At 34.3% G+C, this 16,377-nt stretch overlaps 1 protein-coding gene across 1 annotated transcript in view; it reads left to right on the forward strand.

The window, feature by feature from the left end:
* grin3ba (glutamate receptor, ionotropic, N-methyl-D-aspartate 3Ba) overlaps positions 1-13,991 on the forward strand; it is a 346,977-nt gene extending 332,986 nt beyond the window's left edge. Inside the window, exons 11-12 of the mRNA XM_062040942.1 lie at positions 9,710-9,777; positions 13,009-13,991. Of these exons, the coding sequence (XP_061896926.1) occupies positions 9,710-9,777; positions 13,009-13,876 (936 nt within the window). The 3' untranslated portion in view covers positions 13,877-13,991. The remainder of the gene's footprint in view (positions 1-9,709; positions 9,778-13,008) is intronic.
* The last annotated feature ends 2,386 nt before the right edge of the window (positions 13,992-16,377 follow it).

Raw genomic sequence — 16,377 nt, forward strand, 5'->3', positions numbered from 1 at the left:
GCTAACTGTTGGCAAGCTAACGTTAGCATGCTAACTTAGTTTGCCAATTTTTTAGCTGTACCCCGCAGAGTCGTGTAACTTGATATGTGACGCATGCTAATTTTAGCATGCTACTTTTATATTTTTGTTTGCAACCCTTTAACTCAGAGTCATATAACATAGTACTGGACATATGCTAATTGTTAGCATGCTAACTTAATAGCAAATTGTGTCGGCGTACACCTCGGAGTCATCGAACTAGGTTTAGGGTTAGGGTTAGATAACTGTTGGCAAGCTAACATTAGCATGCTAACTTGTTTTGCCAATTTTTTTAGCCGTACAGAGTCGTGTAACTTGATATGTGACACAGCTAACTGTTTGCATGCCAACTTTTTAGCCAATTGTACACTTGTTTAGCTAATTTCGCAGCCCTACACCTCAGAGTTATTTAACTTGGTACATGACACTTGCTAATTTTAGCATGCTATTTTTTTTTTTTTTTTTTGCAACCCTTTAACCCAGAGTCATATAACGCAGTACTTGACATATGCTAACCTTATAGCAAATTGTGCCGGCGTACACCTCAGAGTCATCCAACTAGGTGCGTGACTTGAGCTAACTGTTGGCAAGCTAACGTTAGCATGCTAACTTAGTTTGGCACATGCTAACTCTTAGCATGCTTACATTGTGTTGCGTTGACCAGCGTTCCTCCAATGGGGAATTCAAATTGCTAGTCTCTCCCAGATTCTTTTTATGGCACATAAGCTGATGTATACATTCAATCAACAGGCAGTAATTGGTATTTTGTGGTTTATTCTCCAAGCTTAGAGGACAAACCTGAGACCAACCCAGCACCCAAGCGTTCCCTAGCCCGGTCCAGATCGGTCTAGCTCGGTCTCCCCTCAAACCCCCGGAAGTCCCGTGATCTTCCCTCTGTCCTTCGCCCCCACTTTCTTTGTTTAGACTACTCCGAGTTATCTCTACTCTGACACATTCCATTCTAGAAGGCCGACACCTTACTATGAGACTCAAAAGAAGGAAGAATACTAGCTATTCTTTATATGACTATAGGAGTTTAGAAAGAAGTAACACTTAAATATGGATATGATTCTGATCTGCTTCCAACAAGTGTCATGCTAGTTTAGCGTGCGTACGCCTCAGAGTCATATAACTCGGTACTTGTCGCATTGCAACCGTTGGCGCATATTAGCAATTTTAATTGGATAGCTCGCACGTTTGACCAACTCGCGCCCGAAGCAATCACACGCAATTCCTCGCAAAATGTGCATATTCTAGTTGACATATCGAGTTTTTCTCTCCATGAATGTTGGAATTTAGTTAGGCATATAGGTAAACAGTCCTTTAAATTGGTTCACCAAACTCTGTAGAAACTAATATTAAAGGCCTACTGAAATTATTTTTTTTAATTTAAACGGGAATAGCAGATCCATTCTATGTGTCATACTTGATCATTTCGCGATATTGCCATATTTTTGCTGAAAGGATTTAGTAGAGAAAATCGACGATAAAGTTCGCAACTTTTGCTCGCTGATAAAAAAAAAGCCTTGCCTGTAGCGGAAGTAGCGTGACGTCACAGGAGCTAGTATTCCTCACAATTCCCCGTTGTTTACAATGGAGCGAGAGAGATTCGGACCGAGAAAGTGATGATTACCCCATTAATTTGAGCGAGGATGAAAGATTCGTAGATGAGGAACGTTACAGTGAATGACTTGAGAGGCAGTGATGGACGTATCTTTTTTCGCTCTGACCGTAACTTAGGTACAAGCTGGCTCATTGGATTCCACACTCTCTCCTTTTTCTATTGTGGATCACGGATTTGTATTTGAAACCACCTGGGATACTATATCCTCTTGAAAATGAGAGTCCAGAACGCGAAATGGACATTCAGTGCCTTTTATCTCCATGACAATACATCGGCGAAATGCTTTAGCTACGAGCTAACGTGATAGCATCTTGCTTTAACTGCATATAGAAACAAAAGAAATAAACCCCTGACTGGAAGGATAGATAGAAAATCAACAATACTATTAAACCGTGGACATGTAAATACACGGTTAATGCTTTCCAGGCTGGCGAAGGTTAACAATGCTGTGCTAACGACGCCATTGAAGCTAACTTAGCAGCCGGACTGCACAGAGCTATGCTAAAAACATTAGCTCTCCACCTACGCCAGCCAGCCCTCATCTACTCATCAACACCCGTGCTCACCTGCGTTCCAGCGATCGGCAGAAGGACGAAGGACTTCACCCGATGCGTTTGGCGGCCCGGAGACGTAGGAAGTCAAGGTGAAGTCGGCGGCTAGCGCGGCCAGCGCGGCTAGCGCGGCTAGCGCGGCTAGCGCGGCTAGCGCTCCAACAAAGTCCTCCTGGTTGTGTTGCTGTAGTCCGCTGCTAATACACCGATCCCACCTACAACTGTCTTCTTTGCAGCCTTCATTGTTCATTAAAAAAATTGCAAAAGATGTCCAGAATACTGTGGAATTATGAAATGAAAACAGAGCTTTTTGTATAGGATTCTACGGGGTACCATAACTTCCGTTACTCGGACTTCGTCACGCGCATACGTCATCATACCGCGATGTTTCAGCCGGATATTTCCCGGGAATTTTAAAATGTCACTTTATAAGTTAACCCGGCCGTATTGGCATGTGTTGCAATGTTAAGATTTCATCATTGATATATAAACTATCAGACTGCGTGGTCGCTAGTAGTGGCTTTCAGTAGGCCTTTAATGCTAATGTTGTACTATTAGGTCAGTCTGCTGCTCTGCACTCTGTGCTCACTAACTAGGAAGCCTCAAAATCTAATTTTAAACTTACTAACTTACTTCATGTTTTGTGGAACATGATTAGCAGCACATAAATCCCCTGGAAGTTGAAATATTACCTTGCTTTATCAAAAAAATGTATTTTTTTTTTTTTTTTTAATCATGCATGTTTGGTTGGGTTTTTTTTAACTCACATCTAAAGTTGGCTTTTAATTGATACTTCACCATGTTGGTGTGGAACAAGTCACCAATTAAATGTGTGTTTTAATTGTATTTCTGTCGTTTATCAACTTTGGTCATGTTAGCATCATTTACTCATGTTTACTTCCTGTAAATGTGACGTTACTGACATCCAGCGGCCAGTATGTGTTACTACATATCAATATTTTTTTGTGGGCATTCATCCTCATCACCGGAACACGTTTTGGCAACAAATAAATACAAACATTTTAAAAAACATTATTGTCAGTGCATAGTTTTTTGTATCATGACATATTTTCGCTGCCAATATTCATATTTTTCGTACGCTGTTATTGTTTTTTTTTAGTGTTGTTTTTATTTTGAACTTGTCAAAAGCCTAGTCAAACTGCTTCCGGGTAAACTTGCTGTAAGCCCCGCCCACATGCACCCGCCCCTCCACGTTAAAAATCACTGCCATAAAAAAAGAGAAGTGGGTGTAAAAAAAAGGAAAAATTGAAAATAAAAACCCGTGAAACAAACAAAAGCAATAAAAGTGTTCAAAAATAGTAAGATTTTCATTGAAAACATGTCATAATACATCAAATATTATGTTGCCAAAACTTGTTTCAATGCCAATAAAACTTTCTCTATAATGTATTTTTTGTCTGTTCCGATACCAAATCTTAATGGAGTGTACTGGCTTGTATCGCACCTATTCACGTAAAGTCCAACGTTGCCATGATACTTGGTTGCGTCCAGTGGCACTTTGGCACTTGGCGATCACTCTAGCAGCACTGAGAGCGGACTCAGCCAAACAACTTGTAGGTAGCGTTGCCATTTTCAATGCCCACAAATAAATTGACTTAAAAAAAAAAAAAGTGTTAGCTCAATGCTAATTTACATTGGCTATGCCTTATACCAGGGGTCACCAACGCGGTGCCCGCGGGCACCAGGTAGCCCGTAAGGACCAGATGAGTAGCCCGCTGGCCTGTTCTAAAAATAGCTCAAATAGCAGCACTTACCAGTGAGCTGCCTCTATTTTTTAAATGTTATTTATTTACTAGCAAGCTGGTCTCGCTTTGCCCGACATTTTTAATTCTAAGAGAGACAAAACTCAAATAGAATTTGAAAATCCAAGAAAATATTTTAAAGACTTCTTCACTTGTTTAAATAAATTCTTCTTTTTTTTTTTACATTGCTTCTTATAACTTTCAGAAAGACAATTTTAGAGAAAAAATACAACCTTAAAAATGATTGTAGGATTTTTAAACACATATACCTTTTTACCTTTTAATTTCCTTCCTCTTCTTTCCTGACAATGTAGATCAATGTTCAAATATTTATTTATTTTTTATTGTAAAGAATAATAAATACATTTTAATTTAATTCTTCATTTTAGCTTCTGTTTTTTCGACTAAGAATATTTGTGAAATATTTCTTCAAACTTATTATGATTAAAATTCAAAAAAATTATTCTGGCAAATCTAGAAAATCCGTAGAATCAAATTTAAATCTTATTTCAAAGTCTTTTGAATTTCTTTTAAAATTTTTGTTCTGGAAAATCTAGAAGAAATAATGATTTGTCTTTGTTAGAAATATAGCTTGGTCCAATTTGTTGTATATTCTAACAAAGTGTAGATTGGATTTTAACCTCTTTAAAACATGTCATCAAAATTCTAAAATTAATTTTAATCTGGAAAAATTAGTAATGATGTTCCATAAATTATTTTTTTTATTTTTTCAAAAAGATTCGAGTTAGCTAGTTTTTCTCTTCTTTTTTTCGGTTGAATTTTGAATTTTAGAGAGTCGAAATTGAAGATAAACTATGTTTCAAAATTTAATTGTCTTTTTTTTTCGTGTTTTCTCCTCTTTTAAACCGTTCAATTAAGTGTAAATATCATTAATTATTAATAATAACATAAAGTTAAAGGTAAATTGAGCAAATTGGCTATTTCTGGCAATTTATTTAAGTGTGTATCAAACTGGTAGCCCTTCGCATTAATCAGTACCCAAAAAGTAGCTCTTGCTTTCAAAAAGGTTGGTGACCCCTGCCTTATACTAATTAGCATTAGCGATTTTACATGGCAATTTCACAAGCAGGATTTCAACGCCTCCAAATTTGTTAATGAAAACTACAACTAAGATGCACGTTACAATCAAGCAGCTGGTGCGTAATAATTGCAATGCTTACAGTGCTAAAACGTTTTAAGACGACAACGGCCATTTATCAACAACACCCAGAAGACCGATTAACTAGCCAACACACCACAAACATAGTATTGTCCCCATTTAGAAAAGCGGAAAAGATGCGGGGGACAACTTTGACACCTAGCCGAATAAAACATCCATCTGTTAGCTTTGTTTTATAGGTGACAAAGGAAATTAGTAAATTATAAAACTTGGGCTGTCAAAAATACGGAGTTGACTCAGGTAATTAATCACAAAAAATATTGTATTAATCATGTTTATACAGAGATTAATTACATAATTTTGTGGACCTTCCAATCTATTGTAAGAATTAAATTACAGGTCCAAATGTAATTAAAATGTAATTACGGAAGTATGTAATAAATCAAGTTATAAATGTCATGAATTGTGAATCATCCAAATTCAAAAGTGTGTTTGACAGCACTCCTGGTAACACATCGCATTAATAATTCATTCATTTTATTTTTACAACTTGTTGAGGGCCAATTAATAACGAGCTGCGGGCCATAGACTTTGCACAATAATAATAATAATAATAATATTGTTTTACTTGTGAACTATTGGGTGTAAGTAAAAACGTATTTTAATACACACAAATTGTTTTCGAGTGGCAAAAAGTTGTTTTTATACTCGCTAATCTTTTTTTCTAATTAAAGACAATTGTTTTTATACTTGCAAATTATTTTTTAGGTGCAAATGTTTTTTGTATTCAGTTGCGAATGCTATTTTTAATTGAAGAAAATTGTTTTATTACTTGAAAATCGTTTTTTACTAATCATTTTGTTGTGTTTGTTTTTCACTTGCAAATGATTTTAATTGAAGAAAATATTTTTTTTTTTTTACTTGTGAACCATTTGAAATTGCTTACCAGTGGCAAACAAACAATGTTATACTCACTAATTGTTTTCCAGTGGCAAAAAATGGCTTTATACTCACAAATAGTTTTTTTTTCAAGCAAACAATTGTTTTTATACTCAAATTGCTTTCCAGTGGCCCAAAAAATTTTTACACTCACAAATTGTTTTTTAGAGGCAAAAAAAACTTGTTATACTCACAAATAGTTTTCTAGTGGCAAAAAAATATATATATATACAGTATATATACTCACAAATTGTTTTCCAGTGGCAAAAATGCGTTTTTATACTCAAATTGTTTTCTAGAGGCAAAAATAACTTGTTATACTTACAAATAAAATTTTTATTGTGGCAAAAACAAAAAGTATACTCACAAATTGTTTTCTCAAGGCAAAAATGTGTTTTTATACTCAAATTGTTTTCTAGTGCCAAAAAAATGTTTTAAACTCACAAATTGTTTTTTTGAAGCAAACAGTTGTTTTTATTTTCAAATTGCTTTCCAGTGGCCCAAAAAAATGCTATACTCACAAATTGTTTTTTAAAGGCAAATAAAAGTTGTTATACTCACAAATAGTTTTCTAGTGGCAAACCAATGTTTTTATACTCAAATTGTTTTCTAGTGGCAAAACACATTTTTTATACTCACAAATTTTTTTCTAATGACAAAAAATTGTTTTTATACTCGCTAATATTTTTTCTAATTAAAGACAATTGGTTTTTATACTTGCAAATAGTTTTTTAGGTCCAAAGGTTTTTTGTATTCAGTTGCGAATGCTATTTTTAATTGAAGAAAATTGTTTTATTACTTGAAAATCGTTTTTTACTATTAATTTTTTTGTGTTTGTTTTTCATTTGCGAATGATTTTTACTGAATTTTTTTTTTTTTTTTTTTTACTTGTGAAGCGTTTCAAATTGCTTTCCAGTGGCAAACAAACAATGTTATACTCACAAATTGTTTTCCAGTGGCAAAAATGTGTTTTTATACTCAAATTGTTTTTAGAGGCAAAAAAAACTTGTTATACTTACAAATCGTTTTTTTATTGTGGCAAAAACAAAAAGTATACTCACAAATTGTTTTCTCAAGGCAGAAATTTGTTTTTATTCTCAAATTGTTTTCTAGTGGAAAAAAAATGTTTTTAAACTCACAAATTGTTTTCTAGTGGCAAAAAATGGTTTTATACTCACAAATAGTTTTTTTTACAAGCAAACAATTGTTTTTATACTCAAATTGCTTTCCAGTGGCCCAAAAAAATGTTATAATCACAAATTGTTTTTTAGAGGCGAAAAAAACTTGTTATACTCACAAATAGTTTTCTAGTGGCAAACCAATGTTTTTATACTCTAATTGTTTTCTAGTGGCAAAAAAAATAATAATATATACTTACAAATTGTTTTCTAGTAGCAAAACACATTTTTTATACTCACAAATTGTTTTCTAATGGCAAAAAATTGTTTTTATACTCGGTAATATTTTTTCTAATTAAAGACAATTGTTTTTATACTTGCAAATTGTTTTTTAGGTGCAAATGTTTTTTGTATACGGTTGTGAATGCTATTTTTAATTGAAGAAAATTGTTTTATTACTTGAAAATCGTTTTTTACTAATCATTTTTTTTGTGTTTGTTTTTCATTTGCGAATGATTTTAATTGCAGAAATTTTTATTTTTTTTTACTTGTGAACCGTTTGAAATTGCTTTCCAGTGGCAAACAAACAATGTTATACTAACAAATTGTTTTCTAGTGGCAAAAATGCGTTTTTATACTCAAATTGTTTTCTAGAGGAAAAAAAACTTGTTATACTTACAAATAGTTATTTTATTGTGGCAAAAAGTAAAAGTATACTCACAAATTGTTTTCTCAAGGCAAAAAAAATTTTTTATACTCAAATTGTTTTGTAGTGCCAAAAAAATGTTTTTAAACTCACAAATTGTTTTCTAGTGGCAAAAAATGGTTTTATACTCACAAATAGTTTTTTAGAAGCAAACAATTGTTTTTATACTCAAATTGCTTTCCAGTGGCCCAAAAAAATGTTATACTCACAAATTGTTTTTTAGAGGCGAAAAAAACTTGTTATACTCACAAATAGTTTTCTAGTGGCAAACCAATGTTTTTATACTCTAATTGTTTTCTAGTGGCAAAACACATTTTTTATACTCACAAATTGTTTTCTAGTGGCAAAAAATTGTTTTTATACTCGCTAATATTTTTTTCTAATTAAAGACAATTGTTTTTATACTTGCAAATTGTTTTTTAGGTGCAAATGTTTTTTGTATACAGTTGTGAATGCTATTTTTAATTGAAGAAAATTGTTTTATTGCTTGAAAATCGTTTTTTACTAATCATTTTTTTTGTGTTTGTTTTTCATTTTCGGATGATTTTAATTGAAGAAAATATTATTTTTTTTACTTGTGAACCGTTTGAAATTGCTTTCCAGTGGCAAACAAACAATGTTATACTCACTAATTGTTTTCTAGTGGCAAAAATGCGTTTTTATACTCAAATTGTTTTCTAGAGGCAAAAAAAAACTTGCTATACTTACAAATAGTTTTTTTATTGTGGCAAAAACAAAAAGTATACTCACAAATTGTTTTCTCAAGGCAGAAATTTGTTTTTATACTCAAATTGTTTTGTAGTGCCAAAAAAATGTTTTAAACTCACAAATTGTTTTTTTGAAGCAAACAATTGTTTTTATACTCAAATTGCTTTCCAGTGGCCCAAAAAAATTGTATACTCACAAATTGTTTTCTAGTGGCAAAAAAAATATATATATATATATATAAATATATACTTACAAATTGTTTTCTAGTAGAAAAACACATTTTTTATACTCACAAATTGTTTTCCAGTGGCAAAAAAAATTTGTTATGCTCGCTAATCTTTTTTCTAAATAAAGACAATTGTTTTTATAAATTAAATTAAATTAAATTAAATTAAATTAAATTAAATTAAATTAAATTAAATTAAATTAAAATTAAATTAAATTAAATTAAATTAAATTAAATTAAATTAAATTAAATTAAATTAAATCAAATTAAAATTAAAGACAATTGTTTTTATACTTGCAAATTGCTTTTAGGTGCAAATGTTTTTTTGTATATAATTGTGAATGCTATTTTTTTATTATATTTTGTATTACTTGCAAATCGTTTTTTACTCATCTTTTTTTTGTGTGTTTGTTTTTCACTTGCGAATGATTTACTTGTGAACATTTGTGCATAAGTAAAAAGTCATTTCACTTCATACTTTTCGTGTCTAAGTTTCATTTGACACTTTTTTTTCCCCTCACCTAAAACTGGCGACCCCTCACAAGCATCTGTCTTGTAATCAAATATCAAAGCTTGACTCGGATAATCCTGCGCTGCTCCTGTTCCCCTCCTGCCAGTGTGTGCACAGGAATATGGTCTCCCCCGTTAAAGACAGAATTAGGCCTTAAGCTGCTTGGTCACAGCGTGGCGGTGCAGAGAATGAATTATCCTAATCAATCTTTTGATTGAAATGTAAAGCGGCCTTTATGAGCCGTCGCGTTTCAGCGCAAAGATGAGGAGAATCTTTCTTTCAGCGTAAAGATGAGGAGAATCTTTCTTTCAGCGTAAAGATGAGGAGAATCTTTCAAATGAATTTTTTATTCTGACAAAGTGATCGCTGTGCCGATACGTGATGCTTCTCTTTTCTACGTGATGCTTGTCTTTTCACGCTGACAGAAGATCCACAGAGCTCTTCACACCACCTACGAGGACGAGGCCAAGGAGCTGACGGGCCTCGAACAAAAGTAAGAGAGTATCATGTTGTATTACATCACCATCCGTATCGTCAAAACATGATTTCATTTCAATTATTTTCTTTATGTGTGCAATATAAAGCAGTATGCATTATGTATCATATTCCTGATGATGGCGACTTGCATGTAAAATGTGTGATATCATGTGCGATACAAGCAGTCCTGCAGCGTCTTTACTTGTGTGTGATATCACGTGTGATACAAGCATTACTTGTGTGTGATATCACATGCGATACAAGCAGTCCTGCAGCGTGTTTACTTGTGTGTGTTATATTTATACACATACTATATACACAGTATATTAATAGTATATATATACATACTAGTATCTAAATATTACTTAGGTAAACATGCTAGGCTATAGGCTACTAGGAGCTAGCAGCTACACGACAGCTAAGCACACAATAGCACACAAGCTAGACATACGTAATGATTAGAGAACTATAAAAAACAGCACGATTGTGAATATAAACAAGTATCAAATAATTATAGTGGCATATTACATTATATGTAAATACACATACATATATATATTTATTTATATATATATATATATATATATATATATATATATATATATATATATATATATATATATATATATATATATATATATATATACTTTAAATAGCATACCATAAATACTGAATTCTATATATTATATAAATAGTATGTATATATACTTATATACATACTAGTATCTAAATACTACTTATGTACATGTTATATATACTGTACATATATGCCAGCATGTTTTCAAAGCATTTTGAAAAATGTACCATCTTATTTGCGTGCATCAATGACATCATCTTATTGCGTGCATCCATGACATCATCTTATTGCGCGTATCCATGACGTCATCTTATTGCGTGCATCCATGACATCATCTTATTGCGCGCATCCGTGACATCATCTTATTGCGTGCATCCATGACATCATCTTATTGCGCGCATCCATGACATCATCTTATTGCGCGCATCCATGACATCATCTTATTGCGCGCATCCATGACATCATCCTATTGCTCGCATCCATGACATCATCTTATTGCACGCATCCATGACATCATCTTATTGCGTGCATCCATGACGTCATCTTATTGCTCGCATCCACTACATCATCTTATTGCGTGCATCCATGACATCATCTTATTGCTCGCATCCATGACATCATCTAATTGCACGCATCCATGACATCATATTATTGCGCGCATCCATGACATCATCTTATTGCTCGCATCCACTACATCATCTTATTGCGTGCATCCATGACGTCATCTTATTGCTCGCATCCATGACATCATCTAATTGCACGCATCCATGACATCATCTTATTGCGCGCATCCATGACATCATCTTGTTGCGCGCATCCATGACATCATCTTATTGCACGCATCCATGACATCATCTAATTGCACGCATCCATGACATCACGTTATTGCGCGCATCCATGACATCATCTTATTGCGTGCATCCATGACATCACGTTATTGCGTGCATCCATGACATCATCTCATTGCGTGCATCCATGACATCACGTTGTTGCGTGCATCCATGACATCATCTTATTGCGCGCATCCATGACGTCATCTTATTGCGTGCATCCATGACATCATCTTATTTGCGTGCATCCATGACATCATCTTATTGCGTGCATCCATGACATCATCTTATTGCGTGCATCCATGACATCACATTATTGCGTGCATCAATGACATCATCTTATTGCACGCATCCATGACATCACGTTATTGTGTGCATCCATGACATCATCTTATTGCGCGCAACCATGACATCATCTTATTGCGTGCATCCATGACATCATCTTATTGCGTGCATCCATGACATCATCTTATTGCGTGCATCCATGACATCATCTTATTTGCGCGCATCAATGACATCATCTTATTGCGCGCATCCATGACATCATCTTATTGCGTGCATCCATGACATCATCTTATTGCGCGCATCCATGACATCACCTTATTGCGTGCATCCATGACATCATCTTATTGCGTGCATCCATGACATCATCTTATTGCGCGCATCCATGACATCATGTAATTGCGCGCATCAATGACATCATCTTATTGCGCGCATCCATGACATCATCTTATTGCGTGCATCCATGACATCATCTTATTGCTCGCATCCACTACATCATCTTATTGCGTGCATCCATGACGTCATCTTATTGCTCGCATCCATGACATCATCTAATTGCACGCATCCATGACATCATCTTATTGCGCGCATCCATGACATCATCTTGTTGCGCGCATCCATGACATCATCTTATTGCACGCATCCATGACATCATCTAATTGCACGCATCCATGACATCACGTTATTGCGCGCATCCATGACATCATCTTATTGCGTGCATCCATGACATCACGTTATTGCGTGCATCCATGACATCATCTCATTGCGTGCATCCATGACATCACGTTGTTGCGTGCATCCATGACATCATCTTATTGCGCGCATCCATGACGTCATCTTATTGCGTGCATCCATGACATCATCTTATTTGCGTGCATCCATGACATCATCTTATTGCGTGCATCCATGACATCATCTTATTGCGTGCATCCATGACATCACATTATTGCGTGCATCAATGACATCATCTTATTGCACGCATCCATGACATCACGTTATTGTGTGCATCCATGACATCATCTTATTGCGCGCAACCATGACATCATCTTATTGCGTGCATCCATGACATCATCTTATTGCGTGCATCCATGACATCATCTTATTGCGTGCATCCATGACATCATCTTATTTGCGCGCATCAATGACATCATCTTATTGCGCGCATCCATGACATCATCTTATTGCGTGCATCCATGACATCATCTTATTGCGCGCATCCATGACATCACCTTATTGCGTGCATCCATGACATCATCTTATTGCGTGCATCCATGACATCATCTTATTGCGCGCATCCATGACATCATGTAATTGCGCGCATCAATGACATCATCTTATTGCGCGCATCCATGACATCATCTTATTGCGTGCATCCATGACATCATCTTATTGCGCGCATCCATGACATCACCTTATTGCGTGCATCCATGACGTCATCTTATTGCGTGCATCCATGACATCATCTTATTGCGCGCATCCATGACATCATCTTATTGCGTGCATCCATGACATCATCCGTGACGCCGCCAAGTCAACCTTGTTGCTTTCCGTCCTCCAGCGCCTCCTCCTGCATCTCAGAGAACTGCACCCTGCACAGGAAGCAGCATCCCCTCCCGCCGCCGTCCCCGCCCAAGTCCCTCCCGGCGTCCTCGTCGGCGGCGGACAGCGGCAGCTCGTCGTCTCCCTCGCACGAGCCCAAGGAGAAGCGCGTGCACTTTGACCTGGAGACGCTGCACAGCTACCGCCTGCGCACGCACACCGCCTCCGTGCGAGGGCGCCCCGGCATGGTGGGACGTCCCGGGCTGGGCCTGGGCGGCCTGGGTCTCCCCGGCCTGGGCACCTTCTCGCCCTCCTCGCGGGTCAGCCTGCAAGCCAACGGCGGCCCGGCGTCGGCGCTGGCCACCGCCGGCTTGGCGCTCCGAGGAGCCCAGACCAGCCTGTGGGAGGGAGAACTGCAGGAACTCCAGGACAAGATCGAGACCTTCCGGAACCAGCTGAGGGAGGCTCTGGCCAGGAGGGCGGAGATCCAGACCAGCCTGGAGAGGGAGCGCAACTTGATGGTGCGGCGGGACGGCGGCCTGGAAGCAGATCAGGTCCAAACCATCAGCACGGACAAGAGCAGCTCCTCTCAGTCCATGGCAGACCGAGGCCTTAACAACCAGCCCGAGACTCTCACGCTCGTTAGGAGCGGCCAATTAAACGCAATTAACAGCCTGGACCGGGGGAGGGGCGGCCAATCCCGCGCCGTCCACCCGCTGGCGGACGACAGGACTGTCCAACCGCGCGTCTCCGCCGGTCTGGAGCGCCAGTCGGTGACGCCGTGCAACACTTTGAGTCTGGACCGGCAGAAAGTCAGCCTGGCGCGCGTTCTCAGCACTTTGGAGAGGACCAGAAGCAACCAGTCGGACGCCGGCGGCGGGACTTGATCCTCTTTTCTGCCAAGACACTAAAGAAAAAGTAAAAGCTGAGTTGCGTAGCCGCGGGAAGGTGTTTACTACTACTACTACCTGACCTCGCACACCTCATATTTCAGCATTTATACTCGAGCAGTTTAGAGTAGTCCGTGTACAGCTTTATGACAGGAAATGCATTAAAATCAGCTCATCCTCCGTGTTGGCGGCACTCATGCACCCATCATTCTCGACGAGGCAAGACCCGATTATATTGCCGCTCACTGGTGTCGCCGAGCTTTTACGCCACGATGTGTGCATGATGGACTCTAATATACAAGCTGTACACTGACTACTCTGAAATAAATCCAACTTGTGTCCCTTGGAGATGCACCGCAATTTACAATGCTCACTTTCTGAGATATGTTATTGACACGCTACTTTAAAAATATCTTTAAAAATAATTAATTAGCCCAAATAATGCTTTTTTTGTGAGGAAGAGTAGAAAAACATCCCCAGTATTGAGCAGCTACATTATATTTGGAGAAGTTTACATACGATGCCCATTTGGATGCATTATAGTGCTCTACCGCCATGATCCGCCTGTAAAATTGTTTTCCCAAAGTCATGCATGTTGTGACACAACACACAAAAAATTGAGATAAATACTTGTATATATATATATATATATATATATATATATATATATATATATATATATATATATATATATATATATATATATATATATATATATATATATATATATATACATATATACAGTGTATATTTATATATATATATATATATAATTTTTTGTATGTCACAATATACAAAAAATGGAGATAAATACTGGTGTATATATATATATATATATATATATATATATATATATATATATATATATATATATATATATATATATATATATATATATATATATATATATATATATATATATATATATATATATATATATATATACATATACATATATATATATATATATATATATATATATATATATATATATATATATATATATATATATATATATATATATATACACTGTATATATGTATAATATATTGAAAAATAAATACATAAATACTTATGTATATATATATATATATATATATATATATATATATATATATATATATATATATATATATATATATACAAGTATTTATCTATATATATATGTATATATATATATATATATATATATATATATATATATATATATATATATATGTATGTATATATATATATATATATATATATATATATATATATATATATATATATATACATAAGTATTTATATATATATATATATATATATATATATATATACATATATATATATATATATATATATACATAAGTATTTATGTATTTATTTTTCAATATATTATACATATATACAGTGTATATTTATATATATATGATTTTTTGTATGTCACAATATACAACAAATTGAGATAAATACTGGTATATATATATATATATATATATATATATATATATATATATATATATATATATATATATATATATATTTTTTTTATTTTTATTTTATTTTATATGTTATATATATAAACAGTGTGTGTGTGTGTATGTATATATATATATATATATATATATATATATATATATATATATATATATATATATATATATATATATATATGTGAAATCAATTAATCAAATATTGAGATTGGGTAAAATATATATATATATATACATATATATATATATATACATATATATATATATATATATATATATATATATATATATATATATATATATATATATATATATATATATATATATATATATATATATATATATATATATATATATATATATATATATTTATTTATTTATTTTTTATTTTTTTACCCAAGTCGTTGGTCAAGTCCTTAACATTTTCTGTGAAATCAGTTAATCAATTATTGAGATTGGATATATATATATATATATATATATATATATATATATTTGTTTTTTTTACCCTATTTCAATATTTGATTAATTGATTTCACAGAAAATATTAACGACTTGACAAATGACTACTAAAATGATTTGGATAACTGCAATAATGCTTACTTTAGATACGATTAAAAAAACAGGTTTTATTTTAAGTCTGTTAACTAGCGGTTTAAGGAATCATAACTTTATAACCTATATTGGGGTTGCAGTTGAATCATGAGATTTTTCTCAGCCAAATATATCTTTTAAATTATGAAAATCATATGTATTTTTTTATTTTGTATTTATTTGTTATTTTTTGTACGATACGAATGTTTTTTTTTCACACCAACTACCACCTCAGAAAACACTTGGCTCTCCAAATACCACCATAATGGCTAACAGTAAAAAAAAGCAGTAGCATAATAGGCCTAAATATTCATTCAAAACAAGGCAGCGGTTTTATTTAACAAGAACATCATATTTTTGGCCACAGTTTGAACGGTAACACTGTGTTTAAATAATTAGTTCGGTGATTCTTTAGCCCGTGTACCACCA

This window comes from Entelurus aequoreus, linkage group LG03 (assembly GCF_033978785.1).
Source record: "Entelurus aequoreus isolate RoL-2023_Sb linkage group LG03, RoL_Eaeq_v1.1, whole genome shotgun sequence".
NCBI classification, from domain to species: Eukaryota; Metazoa; Chordata; class Actinopteri; order Syngnathiformes; family Syngnathidae; genus Entelurus; species Entelurus aequoreus.